This window comes from Podarcis vaucheri (assembly GCF_965113315.1).
Source record: "Podarcis vaucheri genome assembly, chromosome: 5".
Lineage (NCBI taxonomy): Eukaryota > Metazoa > Chordata > Lepidosauria > Squamata > Lacertidae > Podarcis > Podarcis vaucheri.
Window position 1 is genome coordinate 59,291,985 of NC_138763.1, and position 22,725 is coordinate 59,314,709.

Consider the following 22,725-nt stretch of genomic DNA (forward strand, 5'->3'; position numbering starts at 1 on the left):
TAAAGAACTGCCCTAGAGCCAGGTTGTCCCCTGTAACCCAGTACTTTCCACTCTGATAGGTAGTACTTCTCATGCACAGGACTTGTTAGAACCTGCTACTCAAAAGTTTAAGTAAAAAAGCAGATAGAAGAGGAGGGTCACTTTCCTCTTATGATTGCCCTTGTAGTAAGAGAAACCTCTTACCTAGATGAGAACATAGGTAACCTATCACACTCTTCACCAGCCTGCTGCCCTCCAGATGTTATTGATTACAACTCCAATCAGTCCCAGCATCATGCAGCTGCACTGGCTTGGGCTGATGGGAACTATAGTCCGAAGCATTTGGAGGGCACCAGCTTGGAGAAGACTTGCCCATCCTAACTAAGGCAGTCCTTTTCTACAGTGGTACCTCCGATTACGAACTTAATTCGTTCCGGAGGTCTGTTCTTAACCTGAAACCGTTCTTAACATGAGGCGCCCTTTCGCTAATGGGGCCTCCCGCTGCCGCCAGACTTCCACTCACATCCCAGGGCAAAGTTCACAACCAGGAGCATCTACTTCTGGGTTAGCGGAGCTTGTTACTCGAAGCGTTCATAAGGAGGATGGTATGTAACCCAAGGTTCCACTGTAATTTGAATTATAGTGATTTCAGAAATGCATACAGTGCACAAAACTCATTGAAGTTATGTTTGTTCTCCCTATTTATAGAGAAGTCTATAGCTGCTGGAAAAATGTAAGTTCAACTCTGCCGGCTAAAAAGGGTGTGAATTTAGAATCTTCGTTATTGGGATCCTACTCTCCAAACATCCACCGTAAGAAATAAGTCACCAAATCATGCTGTTATGACAATTGGGTCAACCGCCAAGTGCTGCATATCAAGCCTACTGACTTGCTCACCTGCATTTTGCACTAATGATCCTCCTTGCCAAGACATTGTAAGGACCCATATTTGTGGCATGCACTTAACAAGATTCACTCTGTGCCAGCTAGAATGATTCAAATTACTCTGCAAATGTGGCTAGAAACTGGGTTAAATGAGACGTGGCACACTGGGTCCAATATCCTTTCAGGGATACTTCAGTAACCAGGCAAAGTTATTAGAAATTGTTTCACCAATGAGCAGCAACATGTGACATGTAATAGCTCTCTCTCTTCCTTGCCATTCATCTTAGAGCTTCAGGATGATCAAACCTACCTGCTGCCAGCTCTATATGCAAGTTAACTGCAAGTGGGATACTTCCCCCCACACCAGTTACTGAAGTCCACAGAACTACCAGCTCCTGCTGCTCCACCAGATGAACTCTTATTATCGCTGTGCTCTGGTGTGCCCAACCAGATTCTTACTCAGTTGAACTCGGCAAGGAGCACTGCAGGGAAAGTACTTGTGCTTAGAAGCTCAGCACTAATAGACTTCTGTTACAGCTGCCAGCCTGGTTCAAAGGCAGGAGAATAAAAAGTCAGTCCAAAGAAACAAACAGCAGAGAAGTGCCAAAAAATTAAGGGTTTGGAGGAGAAATTGAATGCACAAAGAGGCCTTAAGCCAAGGAAAAGACCAGCATGGGAGGAATAAGGAACAGGTGCACAAAGGAGAGCGTTGCTTCTCCTCATAGATTTTCTGTCATATAGGAAGGATAAAAATAGTCATTGAAATAGGAGACAAAGAAACCCCCCCCTCCCAAAGGTAACCCATAATCTGCAGCCATGTAATGGCCTACTAAAACTATATTTGTATCAGATTGTCAACATGTATTACACTCATCAAGATCAGAGATTATTCATACTCTCCACTACTACAGTCTAAAACTACAGGGATCAGATAATACGATTTTGCATAGTGCTAAAAGCTGACAGTACTAATTTAGGATGCATTTTCCTGACTCTACAATCTCATCTTGAGGTTTACCCACCCACCTGGTTAGGGAGTCTTGCAGAGCTTGTGCCATATTCCCTTGTGCACTAGTGAGTCATTCTCACTTTCCTTTATTCGTTTCTGTCTTGGGTACTGGATAAACTTCTGTTGGGGTGCTTGAAGTCTAATGTTACCATTTTAGGTGATTGAATTAGAAGAGTATTGTGATGTTTCTTAGCTCAGTGATACTGCTGTCAAATGTGATTCTGCTGCCCTGCAGTTGGGTGCATGTGCAACAAGTTATTTCAGACAACCCAAAACTATGGTAAAAGACAACAGTGAAAAAACAGAACGAATATTATACTTTGATTATTGGGGAGGGTGGGCAGACAGAGACTACAGGCAGAAAGGTTAAATGGCATGCTCTGCTTAGGCCAAGGGAGAAGGTGAGAAAACTGTAGCATCTCTCTCTCTGTAATCAATGGATAAGGTCCCAAGCACTGCAAGGCTGTACCCATCCCTTTACTAAACTAGGGGGTGGAAGTGGGATAGAGGGAGAAGGCCAATATATATTTGGTCAAAGCAAGTAGTCTTCATTCAGGCAATCACAAACCTGGTCAGCAGCAAAATCTGTAGCTGCAAAACTGGAATAAATAAGTGCCTATTGGCTTACCTGTGGTGGATAAGATCACATACCACATTTGTTCCCACTAGTGATGTGAAGTGAGAATATTCTCAAGAATATTCTCTGCTAGAAAATTATCCAGAAAATATTCTCCACAAACTGTAAATTCTAATGCAAGAACCAGTTTTACAACCCACATTTAAAAAATATAGTAAATAAGTTAAGCTGTGATATTGCCAGTGTAAGTAATGAATAAGGTTGTTGTTTTTTAAATCCAGATACATTACTGGGTATTGTATCATTCACCATTGGCAGTCCTGAAATGTGAGCTATAGAAAACATTATTATTTTTTAGTTTTAAAAATGCTATGATCTCACAGATGATCAGTGTGGAACTGAAAGCTCTGTTACCAATGGAGATGAAGATGGTGACTTATCCTCTTAAGATGTTTGAGGAGTCAATATAAATTTATAAACATTTGAGACTTGTTACTTAAAGCCTATTTTTTAAAAAAAAATTCTTGTGACAATTTATCAGTTATAATTTAAATATGTTGTGTGTTGCCTTACTTGTCTAAGCAGATAGTAATTTGCATTTCTGATGTTATGCAACTTGTCATTACTGATTATTTGTGTTTTATTCTTTGGAAATAATAGCATTTATTTTAAACTTTTTATTGGTTTTATTAGTATTGCACTAAAAATACTGTACGATGTAGATATGCTTATTAAAGAACATACTCATGTAGTGGACCTGAGTTTTTTTATATATTCCTTTTACTTTAAAAGCTACATTTCATACACACACAACATAATTAGAATTCAAAGTTGATGGTAAGTTGCAGGCTTAGTGATTAATGTGAGTCATTCACACTGAATTTTCAATTTCAGTTTGGTGCAAAAAATCAAAGAATTTGAATTCACTGCATTGCCCTATTGAATAAAAGTACAGTGGTACCTCAGGTTAAGAACTTAATTCGTTCTGGAGGTCCGTTCTTAACCTGAAACTGTTCTTAACCTAAGGTACCACTTTAGCTAATGGGGCCTCCCACTGCTGCCGTGCAATTTCTGTTCTCATCCTGAAGCAAAGTTCTTGACCTGAGGTACTATTTCTGGGTTAGCGGAGTCTGTAACCTGAAGCATCTGTAACCTGAGGTACCACTGTATCTGTACAGTTTTTGGTTGCCATCTGAACAAGTTTACCCATGAATAAACATGTACATTAACTAAGTATATCATTTACAATCTATTAAAATGAATATTCTATTTTAAATGAAAATTCTCTAATATTCTCATTAATCGAGAATATTCTCGAGAATCTAACATCACTAGTTCCCACATGTGCCTCTCCAAGTAAGACCAAGCTTGCTATCAGGGATAAGAAATGGATTGGGTGAACTGGTAGGGGAACTTAAGGAAGAAGGGCCACCACTCTGGGGTAGAACATCCAGAACATTGCCTTCCATGCAAAAGGTTGTCTCCAGCATCCTCAGGTAGGGCTGGGAGAAAAGCCCTGGTGAAATCCTAGAAAGCCACTGCAGGCCAGTCAGCTAGATGGGCTAATACTTTTGTTCAATATAAGGCAGCTTTCTATGTTCCTGTGCAGGCCTCAGTTTGGTTGCTGTGTAGAATTACGGTATACAGTGGTGCCTCGCAAGACGAAATTAATTCGTTCCGCGAGTTTTGTCGTCTTGCGATTTTTTCCGTCTTGCGAAGCACGGTGTCGGGAAAGTTTTGGAAAAGCTTCAAAAATCACCAAAGTCTCTAAAAACCTCAAAAAAGGCTACCACACCACATTCTATGAGTTGCTCCTCGAAGTCAAGTCACAACTGTATTAACGGTGTTAAGAAAAGGGAAACAAACTTGCAAGACGTTTCCGTCTTGCGAAGCAAGCCCATAGGGAAAATCGTCTTGCGAAGCAACTCAAAAAACCAAAAACCCTTTCGTCTAGCGAGTTTTTTGTCTTGCGAGGCATTCGCCTTGCGAGGTACCACTGTATCTTGATGAGCCCGGCCAAAGATTCTGCCTCATATAACAAGATTTTGTGTGTATCAAGACGAGCAGGTGATGTATGTTGTGAGAGAAAGCCTCTCCTCCTACCAGAGGGGAGGTGTTGTGAGCGGGAGCCGTTCCTGCATCAGCAGGGGGGCGTATTTGGCCCCCTGCGTCACTTTCCCAGCTGCTGTGCCGCGCCCGTCAGGCCAGCCAATAGGGCTGGCTTGGGGGCGGGCTCTAGCTGCATTCAAGCGGCCATGGCAGCCCTGTTCCTCATTCTGCTGTGCGGGGTGGGGTCATATATAGATTGTTTGATCCAATGCCTAAGCCAATACCACTCACATGCTGTAACCAATAAAGTTGTGGTCTTCTTTAGCCCATTAACCTAAAATACATGTGTCCTTGTGTCTTATTTATCCCTAAGTGGGTGGCGTGTCCTCGACTCACAAGGGTTAGAAACATTAGCTGTCATCTCTGGTCTAGGATAGTCTTGGCTCGACAGAAACGGAACTGAAGAGATCTTGAGTTTTCTACATCTTTGCTTTACGGTGCTTTGTCCCCAATTCTAAAAATCAGGTCTGCGTGGCTAATTCTCCATACATCATTCAAACTGCATTAAAAGTTTCAGTGCTGCTTTGAGATGATTCCATGGTGATGAAACTGTGAAAAGCCAGAACACCAGAAATGCTGAAGTCACCTAAGGATCCTGTGGGTGTGAAATTGTAGGCAATTACATCTGATCACTGTGTCAGACATTGCTGCTGAATTTATTCAAATTTGCTATAGAAATTGTTTTGAAGTACTTCAGAATACCAAGAGCCCTGATTAAAGCAAATTGTGTCTACTATATGCAAGGCTGCGGGAAGAGAATCTAGTCCAACAAGAGTTGTACATGATTAGAAAATGTCAAACACCAGAACAACAACAACAAATTAAAGAAATGAAGTATCTCAGAAAAATACTGCTCCTGAGTTTCAAAGTCTTCTGGAAGACAGTCACTAGCAACTGACTCAGGACAGGTGAGAGCAAAATGGAATTATGTAAATGGGACCCATAATGAAGATGAGGACAAATTGTGTTGACCAAGTTAAAACTATTTTTTGCAGGAGGTGGTATAATCTGACAATGTTATATATTGGTGTCCAGGGGAGAAGATTCCTGAAAAACAAGTACAGTGCTGCATTTTAAAATATTGAATGTTTAGGAGATGGGGCACAGAGAACATCCTTTTCCACAGAAAATATTCCATTTTCAGTCCTTGGCATCTCCAAACTGGGCTGGAAAGACTCCCCTCAGAAACTCTGGAGAGCTGCTAGCAGCCATTGTAGAGTAGACAATACTGGGTAAGTTTGACCAATGGACTCTGTATGTATGGATATGAATATGGATGGATGGATGTATCAGCTGTAAGCCCATATCATCACAGTTCTACTTAACAACTAAGTAAAACAACAGCTTCATCGTCACCTGCACCAGCCCTCAACTTGTGACACTCAAGATTAGATGGTATTTCTTGCTCCTTTCCACCTATTTGACAGTGATTCTGTCTAACTTGCAGCACTGACTCTGCCTCAATAGGCTGCACAAAAGCTAGAATTATAAGATGGTCCAAAGTACAGCAGGGAACAAATCATCCATCAATTTTGCCTCCTCACAAAGGCCGTTGTTGATAGCTGCCTTATTCAAAGTTGCTGCCACCCACCCTGGATACTGGACAAACAGCACAGAGAAGCAACATAATCAGGTTTGGGTTTCTGTGGGCTCTTAGCAAGATAGCACAAATGAAACTACAACCTCTCATATGCTGTTCTTGTCTGAAATGTTTAAAAATCATGTTATCACAAGGGATTCTACAGCATGATCTTACTTACTATGGGGATCTGGGCAGATCAGAAGTAGCATGTGCTGTTTCCTGACTATGGAGGTGGGCAACTATTGTCCCCATCTTCAAAAGGGGGCAGGGATAAGACTCAGGTAACTACCAGCTTGTAAGCTTGACATTGATACCAGGAAAGGCCCTAGAACAGATAAATTACGCAGTCAGTTTGTGAGCACTTAGAAAAGGATCCTGTGATTATTAAGTCCTAGTATAGATTTCTCAAAAACAAGTCATGCCAGACAAATCTCATTTTTTTTTTCTTTTTCTCTTTTTGATAGAGTTACAAGCTTGGTGGATCAAGGGAATGCTGTGGACATGAGTCACGGATTCGAGCACCACATTGAGCAAAGGATTCCTGCATTGCAGGGGGTTGGACTAGATGACCCTTGTGGTCCCTTCCAACTCTACACTTGTATGATTCTATGCTTCTGCCGATGGGTCAGGACTTGGAAATTGTTACATCCAGTGGGGCACAGCCTTCCCACTCAAACTGTCAAGCAATTAAATAAAACCCTCAATATCTCAAAGCCAACCACTTTTCCTTGTCTCCTGCCCCCCCCCAATTTTCTACTTGCACAGAAGCCTGTAGACGTATTTCTGTTAAACTCCCGTTCTCTTGCCTATCAGTTCTCTGCAGCACTTTGTCAATCCTACTTCAAAAGTATAGCAATGGCAAAGAGGCATTTATGTGCATCTAGGCAGAAAAACCATGTGACCAATCAGACTGCTGGGAAGTCAGTCCTGATAGGAAGACTCTTACTTCATTTGTTGTTAATGGTGCCTGTTCAGCACAGCCACTACTGTATAGCAGATATTGAAGGAGTCAGAACTGCTTCCAAAACAGCATTAGCCTAGCATGTTTAGAGCTGTTTCCCTGAAGGCAAGAGAAGCAACAGGGTGTGTTTCCTACTTTGAGGAACTCCACGCCACCCATGGTATTTGTTTTGTGACCTTGCTAGAGAGAAAGATCTAGCAAGCTCTCTGTAATAAATATCTACTGTTCTACTTGATCATTCTGCCTCTTTTTAAATTGGGGAATTGGGAGGCAAATAGTGGTTGGCTTGTGTATGTGTTGGAACATACTCTGTATTAACTATTTCCCTCAAATTTCCAGAAAAGGTGTGTGGATCTGCTTCCAACAAGCCTCTCCTCTAGCAGGGGATATATCTTGAATGCATAGGAATGAATAAAATGCTGTCACTATATTTCCAGCTTGTTCTTAGTAAGTTTGTCAGTGAACTTCTAAAGTGAGACATTTGAGCTCTGTGCCTGTCTGGACACGACTCTGCAATAGTCCCCAAACCTGGAAGATAGTGTCCCAAATCTCTGATATAATAGAGGCCAATTATGATTAGCCTGGTGTGATGAACTCCACACATGAGCAGAGATTATTACTACTCATTTTCAGAACTGAGCTACACATTATAATTATGTTCTGTTGTGCTCTGATGTGCCCTAGCCCAAATGAAACAATCATTATTATTTTTTATCTATTGGTTGGAACACTTTGTTCTTTTAATTTTAAAAAAATGTTTTGGACAATGCAGAGTTGGTTTTTGGAGGGAGGAAACTGCACGCACCTGAAAGCAAGTTTTTCTCACATTTTAAAACTTTTTAAGTGTTCAGGGTTTTTTTTGGGGGGGGGCAACAGATGTATAGGTTTTAACCATACAATAACTGAAAAGATTAGGTCATGTGGTATGGTTTAATTTCTAAATAAGAGGTATTAAGTCAATCTTGTCTAAGAATCATACTTGGGTCCTCTTACCTTGAAGTTATTTCCCTGTCCCCAGATATGCAGAGAATAACTGAGGGAGGGGGCATTTTTTAGACAAGAGGAGACAATGCACATGTGTGATTGTATACTTTCCTAAATAAGTGCTATACAAGTTCTTCTAAGATGAAAACATTAAGGTTAAAAATAGCAGCTCTACCAAGTAAAAATGTTACCAGCTACCACTGACACCTAAACCATGTAGCAATTGCAGTGTTAAATAGGCCCTGGGAGCCCAGTGTCCCAAACTCCACTCTGCCATAAAGCTCACTGCATGAGCTTCAGCCAGTCACTGCCTCTCAGGGTTGTTTTGAGCATACAGTGTGGAGGAGGAGAGCCATATGTATGTCACCTTCAGCTTCTTGGTGGAGGAAAGGTGGGATAAAAATGCACATTAAAATAAAAATGCAGGGGGAGGGGGAATAAGCACCAACACAGAACAGAGTTTTGGAGGGAAGAAGATTCAAGAAACACCACTGGGTGTTATTTTATTTTTCAGTTATTCTTATGATTAGGAAGCATCCTGATCCACCTCAGTTTCAAAATGATAATCAAGACTGGCTTTATTTTGAACTGTGCTGTGTGATGATAAAAACCTTTAAAATTGCCAATAGATTTTAGACAGGGCGGAATGGGCACGGACACCAAACAGGCTGCTTAGAAGAGACAGCGAAAACTCCCCTTTAAATAATATGCAGAAAGGACAGATCATCCACATACTGATTACCAAACAATACTGTACTTCAAAAGCATGACTACCATTTGAAACCATATTCAGCAGGGCCCCCAGGTAGCCACCTTTATGAAGATGGGAAATTGCTTATTTCACCTGCCAGAAAGGTACCAAGAGCAACTTCATTATCTTTTGCAAGGACCCACAGGCATTTCAATAAAACCTCATGATTGGCCGTATGAAAGGCTACTAAAATACCTAATAAAATCAGCATGGATAGTTGACCCCTCTCCACTGCCAGAAGGATAGCATTAGACAAAGATAGGAAAGAATTCAATAGTCATAATGCAATTACAATGGAATGAACATAAAACTGTGCCATCTCTGCTGATGGCTGTACTTTCACAGCAGGATTACAGCTGGCCAAAGCAGGGAAACAAGTTGTTCAAGTGTGCATGTGGCTGGTGCTAAAAGCCCATGTGTTTATTATGATGTTACGCTGCAAATTTATGCACAGAACAATCTTAGGCATCCGCAAAACAAAGCAAAAAAACCCATGATTCCCAGTGCACTCTGGTTACTTTTTCAAGGGCTGCATGAGCCCAGCTGCGTCTGAGGAGTTATGCAAACATCACATAGGGGAAACTGCATACGAAACTCTATTCTTCTGCAACGGCATAGATTAGTTAAAACTCTCAAAGCTGGGAAACAGTGATCTAACTGGGAAAGAAGCACACATTCGTAATCAGTCATCATCCGCCCTGCCCGCAATGAATTTGACAATACATGTGGCCAAATGGATTGGTCTTACAGTAAAAAAAAAAAAGGGTAAAGGACCTCTGACAGTTAAGTCCAGTCACAGACAACTCTGGGGTTGCGGCGCTCATCTTGCTTCACAGGCTGAGGGAGCCGGCATTTGTCCACAGACAGTTTTTCCTACCAATTTCAAAGTTACTTATTCTCTAGTAGGTGTCCATAGGATTGCAGTCATAGAAACCTAATGCCAAAAACGGTTCATTAAGTATCCAGGTAAACTGTCTCCGGGGTTTCTGGCAAAGAGAATTCTCAGATGATTTCACATTTCTATTTTGTATCCTCAAATCTATGGAGATTAGTATATTTTTATAGTAAAGGTAAAGGGACCTCTGACCTTTAGGTCCAGTCGCAGACGACTCTGGGGTTGCAGCACTCATCTTGCTTTATTGGCTGAGGGAGCCAGCATACAGCTTCCGGGTCATGTGGCCAGCATGACTAAGCTGCTTCTGGCGAACCAGAGAAGTGCACGGAAAAGCTATTTACCTTCCCACCGGAGCGGTACCTATTTATCTACTTGCACTTTGACGTGCTTTCAAACTGCTAGGTTGGCAGGAGCAGGGACTGAGTAATGGGAGCTCACCCTGTCGCGGGGATTCGAACCGCCAACCTTCCAATCAGCAAGCCCTAGGCTCTGTGGTTCATCAAGAGGTTCAATGCTATCCTTTGCGCACTGAATCAAGACAAAAGATGTTTATCACACTACATGTGTTAATTGGTTTACCAATGCCAGGATGCCTTTGTTGTCAACAACAGTTTGCCCCCTGCATGGCCCAAAATTATCACGGTCTGCATTATTCAGCATTTCATTTCCTTCTGATCTCATTGTTTACTATTTCTTCGCCCCTATACAGTCATACCTCGGGTTGAAAGAGCTTTGGGATAAGTATTTTCAGGTTGTGCACTGCAGTGACCCAGAAGTAACAGAGCGCGTTACTTCCTGGCTTCGTCGCTCGCGCATGCGCAGACGATCAAAATTACATCATGTGCATGTGCGGAAGCGGTGAATCGCAACCCACGCATATGCGGACACAGGTTGCATTTGCTTCTGGATGTGAAAGGAGCTCCGGAATGGATCCTGTTCACATCCAGAGGTACCACTGTACATACATGCACACACACACACACACACACATATATACACACACATATATACCTGTAACTAAAAATATATATTTAAAAAATGTATATCCCACTTCCCATCATACAGGCCTCAAAGTAGCTTACTACAATAAAATATAGAAAATACAAAATAATTTAAAATCCCCCTCCACCAACAAAAAAGAAAAGAAAAGCATTGGATGAAGTAAACTTCAGTCCATGAGAACTTATGTCATAATAAATTCGATAGTCTTTAAGGTGTCACAAGACTTTGCTGTATTTGGTAATGGCTGTGTCCTAACGTCACAATTCCACGGGTGTTGGGGTACCCTGAGTTCAGTGGGGCTTGATGTTTAGTCACTGAAGTCACTTTAAGACTGAAGCCTAAAGCAACAGGACATCTTTATTTTGATTGACAAGTAGTAACTCTTTCCCACCACCAGGTAACAATGCTGTTCATTGTCAGTTCATCACCATGTTATGTTCTTTCTGTAGCTGGCAGTGACACAATTCATATATTAGGAATTCTATGTTCTACTGCTGCCTGAGTTCTGGAAGAAAGACCGCTGCTGAAAGGCCCATTTCCACCTGGCCTGGGGGGCAGGGCCCAGACTCCAGAGTGAGCTAAAAGAGGCTCCTGGGAGGTCACTGGGACATTGCTGGAACAACTCTTGGGTTGCGGCAACTGGCTAAAATGTTTTCAAATGTCATAATAAATTTTGATAAGTAAGGATTTGCTGAACAATTAATTAGAAATTGGAATACAGAAAGGGGAGGTATGAGGAAGTCGAGAAAGTAAGATACAAGAAATTAAGGGTCGAAATTATATGTGTTTTTATGTTTTTATGTTTGTTTTGTTTATTGTATAGTTTTGTTTTGTTTTTGTTGTGGTTAAAAAAAACTTTTGAAACTTTCAATAAAAAATTATTTAAAAAAACACAAATGTTTTAAATGGTTCTAATTTTGGTTCCTCTGTTTTGTTTTTGTCGGGTTAGTGTTGGTTAAATGTTTAGTTGGAGTTGGTGGATACTTTGAGTATAACTGTAAACTGTTTGTTATTATTGTTATTGGTTTTTTTTTATTTATTTATTTATTTATTGGTTTGTTTGTTGCTTGTATAGGGTATCTCGTCTTTTAATGTTTGATGTTTTGTTGTGTTTCATTTGTTGCAAGCCGCCCAGAGTGGCTGGGGAAACCCAGCTAGATGGGAGGGATATGAATGAATTATTATTATTATTATGCAAAGTAAAAGAGGCATTTTGACAAAGGCCAACTAAATCCACTCAAGTATTAAAGTCACAGTACTAACAAGTTTCTTCAAATGTAGCAACTTTGTACTTAATTTCCCCCTGAAATCATCCTGTACATGTCTACTTGAACATAAATCTCATTAAATTCAACACGGCTTACTCCCAGGTAAGTGAGTGTATTGCTTTTGGCTACACTGCCCTGTTGTTAAATGATTGCTTCACGTTGCTGCAATACATCATAGTCAATATTACCAGTATTTTTATCTCTCTAGGTAAAACATATATGTATATGTTTGTGAATTTTTTTTAAAAAATGTATTTTGTCATGAGGAAAGGAGAGTTGTCATAGATCAGAAAGTCTGAGAGAAAATAATTACATTTTAAGCAGGGTGCATGCTAATACTGTTTTCACAGAAGAAAATTAGCCCCATTGTGATTTGTCGTCTTGTCTAGGAAGTTATTTATTCCAGCCTTTCTTTTAATGGGGTAAAATCTATTTTGCAAGCTGGCATGTGAGTTGAACTGAATTAATGCAAACCCATTATTTACATTTCGAGATACTTGTCTTTGCTGTGGCAGGGCATATGGGAAAATGTTAACAATTTCACTGGTGTTGACTAACAAATCAAAACTTTCAGGAGGTTTTTTTTTTTAATACCCTGACTAATGGAGATAGATGCCTAACACCGCTCCCCCACTGTTTTGTGTCTCACAGACACAGCATCTGTCTTTTTTGCCATTGGAAAAACAAGATTCATTAATAACGTTGCTTTCAAATGATGTATAGCCGAACATACGTCCTGCAACACAATCCTCCTAGAAAGCAATAATCAGACTACACAAACAACACTCCTAACAAACACAGGGAAATGTCTGGGGGCCATGACCTAGTGCTAAATATATGTTAAAAAAGGAAATTACACACAAACCACATGTGTAACTCTAAACCTCCTTACAAGCTGCTGCAATCCTTTTCTGACATACCTGGGCGTAAGACCCATTCATCTTAATAGGACTTACTTCTGACTAGATATGTATAGGGTTGACTATAATATCTGGATTCCTCTTGATTACAATTATTTTGATTACATTTTGATTACAGGGATCTACAAGAACTTGGGTTTTGCAAGAAGTGGAATGTTGAATATGGTTTCTTTTATTTAATTTAATTTTAGCTTAGAATAGTAATTTATATCCCACTTCTCTCCATTAAAATTGGACCCAAGGTAGTTTACAGAAGTAAAAACTTTTTTAAAATGTGACACCGCATCACGTTCTGTGTAGATCAATTTACAGATAGGTAGCCGTGTTGGTCTGCCATAGTCAAAATAAAAAAAAGGAAGGAATTACTGGAAGGAATTTTTTTTATTTTGTGTAGATCAATAACATACATGTAAAAAACACACGCTACACCGCAAAACTAAATGCAAGTTACAAAATACAAAAACACAATAACAAAATCCAGACACCATTGTGAGCCTTTAGTTAGGAACAGCAACTGTGTTGCTGTATACATTCAAGTTTATTTTATTTTTTTAAAGGCTGCTTGAAATGTATAGAAAATTACTGAGACTGAAATCCTATACACAATTACCCGTAAGCAGAATTTGTTCAACTCAAATGGAATTATTTCTAGTAGACACATATAGGCTTCCACTGTAAATCCTCAAGAATTGTGCTCTTTAAATTCTGCTTTAAATGCAGGAGCCAGCCAGGTCTTTTCAAAAAGTTCATCAAATGTTGTAGTACCAACAGAAGCAAAAAAAACAAAACAAAAGCAAAGCAAAGCATTGTTCAACTACTGATGTGGAAAGCCTAGAAAACTTGTACCAAACTTACCAAGGCAACACGGTTTCCCCCAGGAGGCATGGTTAATCATGAAGCAAATTTGAGATATGAAGGGCTTTTTTTCCTGGTTCCTTGCTACAAGAAGCTTTGTCCTTAAATCCATCTGGTTGTGCCCTGCGCAGCTCAAGACCAGGGGTTTCCTTTTCTGAGAAGGCATATTTCATGTTGGTTTCAGTTTTATAAATGTTTCCCTTGGCTTGCTTTCACTAGGCCGGCTGCCACTTGTTGCAATGGTAACAGGGGAAGCCAGGATCTGCTTTCTGCTCAGTCGGCTGGAATGAATAATTAACTCCCCCCCCCCTCATTAGCATTCCATTCAAGCGACACAAATGAAGCAATTCATTTCTCTTTTTTGTCCTCAGAAGCTCACTGGATTAATGAGGGTTATCTAGGAGATAAGGCCCAGGCCTGCTGATTTCATTTAGCCTGATTGGTTAGAAACGGTGTATCCTAAATGCAGGGCCCCATTTGCCCGCATATCAATTTTTGGCTGCTGCATTTTTCAACCTTCTTCTGGCAGGAGATCTTACATTCAGACAGGGAGGATATCTATCTGGCGGACGCCGCATGAATCTTTCATTTTTGCAACTTTAATATTTTATGCTGGCAGTGTTCTCTGTTTATAGGTGCTTTGTGGAGCCACGTGAAGGACAGGTCTAGCACCAGAAAATGCCCTTATATGTAACTTCCTCCTGGCCAATTTGGCACTCCTGCCGGTGAGTTTGCACCGCAACTGAATTCACCCCTCCAGCAGCTCACCTGCTGAAAGGTTGGGTAAAAGTGCCTCCACCTCACCTCACTGTGGACATAAACCACTTACTTTTCTGTAAGCTGCTTTGAGACATACAGTGAAAAGTGGGGTATACTTTTTTAAAAATAATATGTAGGATAAATAGGTAGAGGACACAATCTGTATTGGCCGGGTGTGCCATCCCCAATGAAATGAATGGGAACAGCCCAAGAGTATACTTGTGTTTTTTAATGGATGCTGCATCTGTAATAACAACAAGGTAGTGTGCCTTATATACAGTCAGGCAACCAGTTCATTGAATTATTTACTGCAGTTGGGAAGATCTAGGAGACATCTTTCTCAGCCCACTATCTGTCATCTTTCGGACCAAAGATTGAACCTGGGACCATCACTTTTGCTGCTTCCTTCCAATTTTTGGGTTTTTTCTATATCTTTTCCAGAGGTTTTGCAGTCCTCAGGTGCACTAGATCAGAACACTCTGTTCCTTCTGATATTCAGCAAGCCTCATCCCTTGTAATGTTTTCAAGAGCACTGAAGACCAATTTCTTCTCAAAGACCTTCAGTGGTTAAAGCATACTGGGGTCTTTGTGTTGTGGGTCTCCTGGATTTTATTGTTGTTTTTGATGTTTTTAGCTTTAGAGCAGCAATGGAATGAAGTTTTAAACTACGGTATTTAAATATTTTAAAATATACTGAGAAGTTACTGTCACTGTCCTTTTAGATAGAGTTGCAAGTCGCTTTGTGAAAAAGATTTCTTGAAAAGCAGGATATACCGTATTTTTTGCACCATAACACTCACTTTTTTCCTCCTAGAAAGTAAGGGGAAATATCTGTGCGTGTTATGGAGCGAATGCCTGCGGGTGGCAGGGGGGATCTGCTGCAGTCGTGAGCAGAGGATCCATGGTTCCCTTTCCTTCCCTCCTCTGTGGTTACAAAGCATGGATCCTCATGGATCCTCAGGATTTTTGCATTGGGCTACTCCAAACTCACTGTCAGATCACATGTCTGTGGCCACAGCATGAACCACAAAAATCATATATCCACTATTTTGTTTAGAATATTTTTTTTTCTTGTTTTCCTCCTCTAAAAACTACGTGCGTGTTATGGTCTGGTGCGTGTTATAGAGCGAAAAATACGGTACATTTATGTGAAGCCATAAAATAAACCAACATTTGATTTCAGAAACCCTATTTCCTTATATGGGGCCAGGACAATAGCAGCTGGCTAGAATCAGAGAAGAATCTGGCACGTCAGGAACAGCATCTGAGAGAGTGGAAGAGGAGCTTGGAGGAATCTTAGCAAGTCAAAGGGGCATGGCACTATGATAGAATCTCGGCAGAGGTGAAACCAAAGAAGAGGAAGAAGGGTGGGACCTAGTAGAATCTAACAAGTCTAGCACAAAGCCTATGACAAAACCTTGGTTTTATTGCCTATGCAGAACCTATATTAACTAGGCCACATATTTGTACATAATAAGAGAAAGAGGAAGGAGCAAGACTTACAGGCTTTATGGATTTAAATATCTGTTTGCTTGTTTTTAAATCACAACTATGGGGCAAGTGAAATAGCATTATTTTATACACCCATAAAGTAGAGTCTGTAGGACTTTATGATTTCTGCCATAAATGTCAATGGTGATCATCCTATCATCCAAGTACAAATGTTATTACTGAGCACTGAATTCAGGGCCCAGCATGTTCTTAACACTTATCGCTGAAAATATCTGGAGCACTGCCTGGTGCCATCTCAGAGCCCACACATTGGGGGCAGAAAGAGATATCCAGGGCTGAGGTAAGGCTGTGTAAAACGTTTTGCCCCCAACATGAGGCAAAGTGCTCCTTCATGGGTAGGAGAAGCAGAATGAATTGTGCAAACTAAGCCAATTTATACATAACTTCCTTAAAGTAAAATCTGGTGTTTGTTTACTTATTTTGTTAATAATGTATACTGTCTTAAAGGTTGTCAGTGTTCCATTAGCCAGACATCATCAAATGGCAGAAGAGGCAAGAACAATTCCCAGGCTTGGATTCTTCTTCTGAGCAGCCGTACACTACTAGAGCCTAGACTGCCACAGCAGGTTTCTCATGCACCCCTCCTTCTGTGCAGGCTTCTGTTTACATTAATTACACAACCAAATCCTTTTAGTGTACAAAAATTGCTTCCTTCTTCCCACAGATGCTTTGGCCACTGTCTAGACAAGGATTTGAGTACACTGATCCTTGTGTTTACCACTACTCCAGCATTAACGTTGTGCAATGCTGTTTTTGTCTTCATGTGCATCATACATGAGAAACAAATGTCTTTGCAAGAATGGGCAGAAGGGAGATAGTGGTGGGTTGCTGGATGACTTGATATATATTGGCAAGGGTTTCTCAGTTCCAGTTGTTTAGCAATAGCAACAACAGAAAGGCTTTTTGAATCCAAATAAGGCTGTTGAAATCCCTGATTTGTATTAATTCAGATGCAGATTTGTATACTAGCAGCCTCCTAGCCAGTGTTGCTTGGGAATTCTAAGACACACACACACACACACACACAAAACCAGGGCAGGTTTGAAAATAGTGATTAAAAGGTTGAATCTGCTGACTTAGTTCAATATGGTGTCCTATTATATCTTAACATAGATGAAAACATGCTCCTTGATCTTGGGTAAAGGTAAAGGGACCCCTGACCATTAGGTCCAGTCGTGACCGACTCTGGGGCTGCGGCGCTCATCTCGCTTTACTGGCCGAGGTAGCCAGTGTACAGCTTCCGGGTCATGTGGCCAGCATGACTAAGCCGCTTCTGGTGAACCAGAGCAGCGCACGGAAATGCCGTTTACCTTCCCACCGGAGCGGTACCTATTTATCTATTTGCACTTTGACGTGCTTTCAAACTGCTAGGTTGGCAGGAGCAGGGACCAAGCAACGGGAGCTCACCCCATTGTGGGGATTTGAACCGCTGACCTTTTGATCGGCAAGTCCTAGGCTCTGTGGTTTAACCCACAGTGCCACCTGCGTCCTTGATCTTGGGTACCATTGTGCAAATTTAGTTACAATATCTTAAGAGAGCTCCAAATGCACAATGAAGAATTTCACGACCATTATAGTAGATATGCAGGTCATCTCAGTGTACAACAGGGTAGAATAGGAAATTGGCTGTGCCCCCTTCAGCTGCCATTTTTCATCTGGCTGCACACATCCAGGCTTTTTGCAGGCTATTGATGGTAGGGAATCCCGTGAGCAGTACTTCCACACATATTTGGTGGGTGAAATAGAGAACTTTGAATTGGCTTTTTGTGTGTTTCTGCTGAATCTTTGTTCATGAGCTGGCACAGACTCTCCCCCTGCCCCTATCCCTTTCAAAGTTTTCTGCTGCCTGTGGGAGCTGCTTATGGGCAAGTCCATGCCTGAGTTGTGACTCAGGATCAGGGACATGAGAAGAAGCATTTCATACATTTTAAAATTTCATTCACTTTCCTTTTTTAAAAATGATTTTAAAAAAGGAAAGAAATAAAGAGACACTTTACAATGTTCAACACATTATATGGGATATTAATATCAAATAGAATTGAATAAATAAAGCATGTTTTATTCCACAACCATCTTCTTAAACAGTCTTATCTAAACCAAAGGCAACCATATCCCTTCAGCCTTCTTGACAGATACAAATAACTGCAGTCTGTTAAAATCTTTGCTTTAATTTAATCAAAGGAGGTATTTATGAAGCACTTTGCAACCTCCCAGAAGTCTGTGACACAGAAATTGGGCTAAATCAAATTAGCATTCTATATAAAGAGACTTGTGCCTTAATGATTGCACTCATAAGCCATTTGTACAAAAGAGGGCAATAATTTCCTTCCGTGTTATAGTTCTCCATAATAAGTAAGAGAAAGAGTAAATCAAGTCAGCATTTATTGTCTGAAAAGATAAGGCACCTGAAATAGCCTCTGTTTATTAATTTATTTTTCTCCTGAAAGCCTTTAAATTTAATACGAGCCATTTAATTGTCTAGTAAACATTTCTTTTCTAATTTGCTCACATCACTTTAGCAGAAATACATGGCACGGGAGAAGAATGAAATGAATGCCAAGGTCCATGGACATTCCCTGGTTCCAACGGGATCTTTGTTACATTTGAATGACATTCTATGGTTAGCATTTGTGAACTCTTACAGCCCAGAAGCTAACAAAGGGGTCGCTTTCTCAGGTTATGTTATGATAAAGGAAAATGAATTATGATGTATATGCCTTTTATCAACCACTTCTGCAGTGCATCAACGGCTATTTAACTGTGATGACTATCGATCAGATACAAGGCACTTGCATTCCCCTACCACCTCTTGTGTATGCTGATGCTCTTGCAGTCCCCACTGGCTTTGGCTGCTGTTACTCCAAGCCTTAATTCCCAGAAAGCATTCTCCTGTAAGTTGCTAGGAGCTGGATAAAAAGAGTCTGGAAGGGTAAGCCCAGAAATATGTTTGGCACATGTACCTTTAAAAAGCTGTAGAAACCATTGGAAGAATAGCTGTTCACTGATCCTTTGTATCCAGCATGCAATTTCTTCGGCGCATTCCTGGCATTACTCGCAGCTCGTTTGGTACTTATGGGCCCACATCAAAGCCCTCTCTGTACAGACATTTTTAGAGCTCCTGCGATGGTAGTGGCAGGCTCTGGCCCTCCATGCAGGGGCGAAGGAAGGGGGTGCGGTGGGTGCGGTCCGCCCCAGGTGTCACCACTGAGGCGGGTGACAAAATGCCAGTTGGCACTCACCACAGGGCCTGCAGTGTGCCCGAGCCGCGCGTCTTTCCTGGGAGAGACACATTGGCTTGGGCGCACGCAGGCTCTGCGCTGTCCAAATGGTCCACCCGTTGCCTCCCCCCCCCCAGCTGTAGGATGACTGAGTGGGAGGAGGCAGGCAGACTCCAGAGGCCCCACAGTGCGCCCCGCCCCTATGGGTGGCTTGCCCTGCCCCTGGGTGTGTCGCCCCACACATCTGAGCGACTTCCTCCACCGCTGCCTCCATGCACCATGTACGGATTTCAGTTCCACAACCCATCATTCAGTTTTTCTAGTATGTTAAGTCACACAGGTTGTGTCCATGCACACAGGTCATTATACAGATGTTCAAACCAACAGGTAGAGACTGGGCATGGAGAGGGAGCAGAGTCTACTGTCTCAATCCTTTTCTCCATGCATACAGTACAGTATCAGCTAAAATGAATCTCTGCGCAGAGATGGTATGACTGATATATCTACTGAAACTGACCCGTTGGTCCCTGAGACCAAATTAAATGCTACCCCAAGAACTACAAATAATAATTTAAACAAAAGGGAATCTCTAAACCCTTAAAATAAACAACCTAAGTGGAAATCCTATACAGGAGCTGTTTGCTGGGGGCTGTAGGCATGGAGGAACCACCACTATACTGGCAAAACACAAGCTATGCTAGGCCAGTGGAAAGCACACCAGCAGAATACCTCAGGTATGCAGGTGGAACAAATGTACATCCCCTGCTATAATGGGATCTTCACAACCTGGTTCAGTGACAGGGAATAGTTTTTAGCCTGACAGCCGCATTCCTTTTTGAGCAACCTTCTGGGAGCCACTTGCCAGTCATGGGTGGGGTCAGAGGCTAAAGTGGGTGGAGCAATGAATGTCAATGATCTTTTCCTACAGTAGGCCAGCATCTACACACACTCATATTCACACTTCTCTATTCTCCATCCAGGCAAGCAAGAGGCTCTATCAGTGTTCAAGGACACATTCCAGCCAAGCAAAAACGTTTGTCGTGCAAAGCAGGGCCAGTGAGGAGGGTGATAGCCTGGAGAGAAGTGGGGTGGCCTGGGAAGAGTTCCAATGGCCAGATAGGGTGGCTTGGAGAGACACACTTGGCCTGAGGTTTGTCACCTCTGCCTTAACTAACAGGGTAGTGCCAGCCCAAAATGTTTTGCTGCTTTAACTGAAACCCAGATAGTGCCTCTTGCACTTAAAAAGTATTGCTGTGCTATTCAGGCACTGATTTCTGCCTACATCTATTTCCATTCCTCGAACCCACACCATGCTGCCTGAAACAGGTCCCTTTTTTCTGCCACAGTACTGCTCTGGCCCTGAGCAAGGGTGCATCCAAGAAGAGTGAATAAAAAAAGAAGGAATCATACAATCATGTATAGGTAATCGCTTTCTTTTGTTAGCACCATCCCCTGGAAACATTCAATTATGGCCTGCATTTCCAGTGTTTTCAAATGACGCTTCATGAACACATGAGAAATCCAGGAACAAAAAAACAAAAACTAGCACAAAATTCAGCCATATATATTGCACAAGGCTTGATCTACATTTCCTTCTGTTTGGCACTTTCTGTCTTCAGTGACCAGTTTGCTAAGCTTAACTCTGCACTGTAACCCAAGGCGGAAAAATTCCCTTGAACCATTCCTTTAATTGCACACCACATTTTTAGGGTCACAGATAATTAAAGTATTTATTTCATCATGTTGTGAACTTTGAAGTTTGCCGTTCAAATAATGAAATGCATATGAAGCTGCTACAGATTCATTTTTCCCCAGAACCCTGTTAAAGATACCGAGCCAAGCCAGGATTCCTCAACAGTGCCTCAGTGTTTAAATTCTCCAAACTTTATGCCTTGTTTCAGCACTTTGTGAAGTTTTATTACTCTTGAAGGGCAGGACGCACTATACTTTGCACGACAATGGATGAATCCAAAGGCTATAGCAGTGTGAATAAATAATACAGCTAATAGTCCCAAGGACCTTAGAAGCAAGAGTGGCACCATTATCAGACTGCCTTTTGATAGCTTTCCCACATTGTTCAATAAAAGCAATTTGCTACTGATGGCTGGGGCATCCCCTAGTCACTGAAATAACAGGTAAGGTACATGATTCAATTTTTAAAACCTGTGCAGTTGCTCCATTTACAGTTATTGCTTGGAAACCTCATTGACACAATTTGGTGCTAAGGCAAAGCTGTGTGTTTTCTCTATCCCCACTCAAAATTTACTGTAAACTGAGATGCATCAGATAGAACGGGGAAAATACACTAAATTACAAAAGAAATGGATCAATCTGTTTGTTCTTTACTCCTCCGGCATCATTAATGCATCATTCGGGGGGGGAAACATTACTCCCTAAAAAGCTTTAGAACGCAGTAAACTGGGAACTTCTATGGGACAGACAATCTACACAAGGTGTGAAATATGTGAGAGAGTCTCTCTATTATTATTATTATTATTATTATTATTATTATTATTATTATTATTTAAACTACTATAGAACCAGCTCTGAAGTGGATCGGGGCATTGAGCTGGTGGTAGACTCTTCCTCTAACACTGTTTCCCCAATTGAAATCATGTTCTCCCTCCAAAAGCTGCTATTGGATGGAGAGATGGGAATTACTGATACCATTGAAAACTAGTCTTCCTCTCCTAGGGATGCAGGAGAAATATGATTCCATTCACCATTAAAAGTGAATGTATCGAATCTGAACTTTCTGAAACATGAGAACCGAAACACAGCCTCCCTTCAAAATTTGCAAGCATTCAAATTTTGCAATGCAGTTCCCCAATTAAACAATGTTTACAAAAATGGTTATATTAGGTGACAGTATACAAAACAATAAAAATATTGGTGAAAGCAACATACAAAATGCATTGTATTAGGAGAAAATGCTTGCAAAAATTTGTAGAGTAATCAATACAGCATACAAAAATGTGTTGGCAGGGGTATTGTGCACTAAAATGCTGGTGAATTTTCACAAGGACTTACAAAAAAAATCAGCAAATAGTTGCAGAAATATGCAGAACTGGATTTTAGACTGGAAAATTGGCAGATCCTTCCATTGCTGGACTTGACAAACTTAGATCCATTATTTTCAGTGGGTCTGAGTCTGAATAGGACTTAGTCAGACCCACTGAAAGTTCATAAAATACAACCCCATTATATTGTGCCTTTTCCCCTGGCCTGGCCAATAGAAGCTTGAAGAGGAAGCACAGATTTCAGCTGAAAAACTGGCACATGGACTTAAAACTAACCGCCAATCCAATTCACGCCTCCTCTCTCACCCAAGCTCTCAATGCCTTGCCCCTATGTGGCATTCACCCTGAGACCTATAAGTGAGAATGGATGCACAACTAGGAAACACATGTGTTTTGCAGAAAAACTTTTGCCTAAGAGTTGGAGGGCAGGAGTTGCTGA

General features: G+C 41.2%; 1 protein-coding gene and 1 long non-coding RNA gene across 2 annotated transcripts in view; one reads left to right on the forward strand and one right to left on the reverse strand.

Annotated features, from left to right (window-relative positions):
• LOC309532517 ((E2-independent) E3 ubiquitin-conjugating enzyme FATS) overlaps positions 1-13,996 on the reverse strand; it is an 87,270-nt gene extending 73,274 nt beyond the window's left edge. Inside the window, exon 1 of the mRNA XM_082222858.1 lies at positions 13,778-13,996. Within this exon, the coding sequence (XP_082078984.1) occupies positions 13,778-13,943 (166 nt within the window). The 5' untranslated portion in view covers positions 13,944-13,996. The remainder of the gene's footprint in view (positions 1-13,777) is intronic.
• LOC309532554 lies at positions 11,036-15,939 on the forward strand. The gene is made up of 2 exons (XR_014219923.1): positions 11,036-11,131; positions 15,720-15,939. It is a non-coding gene; the product is annotated as an uncharacterized lncRNA (long non-coding RNA).
• Positions 15,940-22,725: the final 6,786 nt, after the last annotated feature.